This window comes from Pygoscelis adeliae, unplaced genomic scaffold (genome assembly GCF_000699105.1).
Source record: "Pygoscelis adeliae isolate BGI_AS28 unplaced genomic scaffold, ASM69910v1 Scaffold365, whole genome shotgun sequence".
Taxonomy (NCBI): Eukaryota; Metazoa; Chordata; class Aves; order Sphenisciformes; family Spheniscidae; genus Pygoscelis; species Pygoscelis adeliae.
The window spans coordinates 762,121-763,157 of NW_008824783.1; the positions used below are offsets into that span (position 1 = coordinate 762,121).

The 1,037-nt window shown below is 58.1% G+C and overlaps 1 protein-coding gene across 2 annotated transcripts in view; it reads right to left on the bottom strand.

The window, feature by feature from the left end:
* RPS17 (ribosomal protein S17) overlaps positions 1-887 on the bottom strand; it is a 3,044-nt gene extending 2,157 nt beyond the window's left edge. For both annotated transcript variants that reach the window (XM_009323856.1, XM_009323855.1), the window contains exon 1: positions 759-887. In XM_009323856.1, the coding sequence (XP_009322131.1) occupies positions 759-848 (90 nt within the window). In that variant the 5' untranslated portion in view covers positions 849-887. The remainder of the gene's footprint in view (positions 1-758) is intronic.
* Positions 888-1,037: the final 150 nt, after the last annotated feature.

A 1,037-nucleotide genomic window follows, 5' to 3' on the forward strand; every position in this document is an offset into this window, starting at 1 on the left:
GGGACAGCACCAGCCCACCTTACCACGCTGCCGAAGCTCCCATGGCACCCTACCATCGTACCTGTTCTTCCCACACCATCGCTAAAATAGCCTTCCACGTAACCAAACCCCAGCACCAACATTTTAGGAGAGCTGAGGTTAACAGAACCGAGTGTTTTCGTGCAGCACAGAAAACAGCAGCTCTACCAGAAGCCGATCAGAGAGACCTGGAAGAGGGGCGAGAAGCGCCGTGTCTGAAGGCTACAGGGCTTGGGAGGGACGGGATCGAACCCACTGAACAGGGGGAAATGCTTTCGGAGCTCCTCTCCCTGCACTGTCAACGACCGAGTCATGGGCGAGACCTCAACCCCTTGCGAATGCAGGTTCAAGACAAGAGCGGCTTTCACCAATTCCCCCTCTTCAGCGACATCTGCAGTATAGCAGGTTTTAAGCCACCCTGAAATATCCCCCTGCATCCCATCAGGTTATTTTTTGCCTCGCTTTCAGTTAGGAAATTGAGGAGGGATATCATTTGCCAGTCGGCAGCAGAGTCGAAACGCAAGAGGTCAGCTGCTCCTCCCACCCCAGGCAGCGGTTTTTGAGGGAGCGTCCCGATATAAGGCCAAAATCCGCCTCAGCCCTCCTCGACCCACACCCTCCTCAGCTCCTCCTGGCTGAGGTTTTGTTTTAAAGAAATTTGGGGCCACTAATGGAGAAGACACCTCGAGGCAGGACGGACAAACGCTGAAGCAGGCACTCGAGCGCAGCCAGAGCCTCACCTCGGGGACGTAGTTGTCCCTCCTCTCCCTCTCCTCCTCCTGCAGTTTGATGGAGATGCCTCGGACGGGTCCCCTCTGAATACGCTTCATCAGGTGGGTGACATACCTGCGGGGGACACAGGACCATCCAGGGCTTCCCCGCGTCTCCCTTCTCCACCCTCACGCTCCCAAGATCGCACCAGGCTGAGGAGACGGAGCCCCCGCTGGAAACCCCGGCGCTGTCCCGCCACCCACCCGGGCATTGTCCCGCCACACACCCCGGCGACGTCACGCCACCTC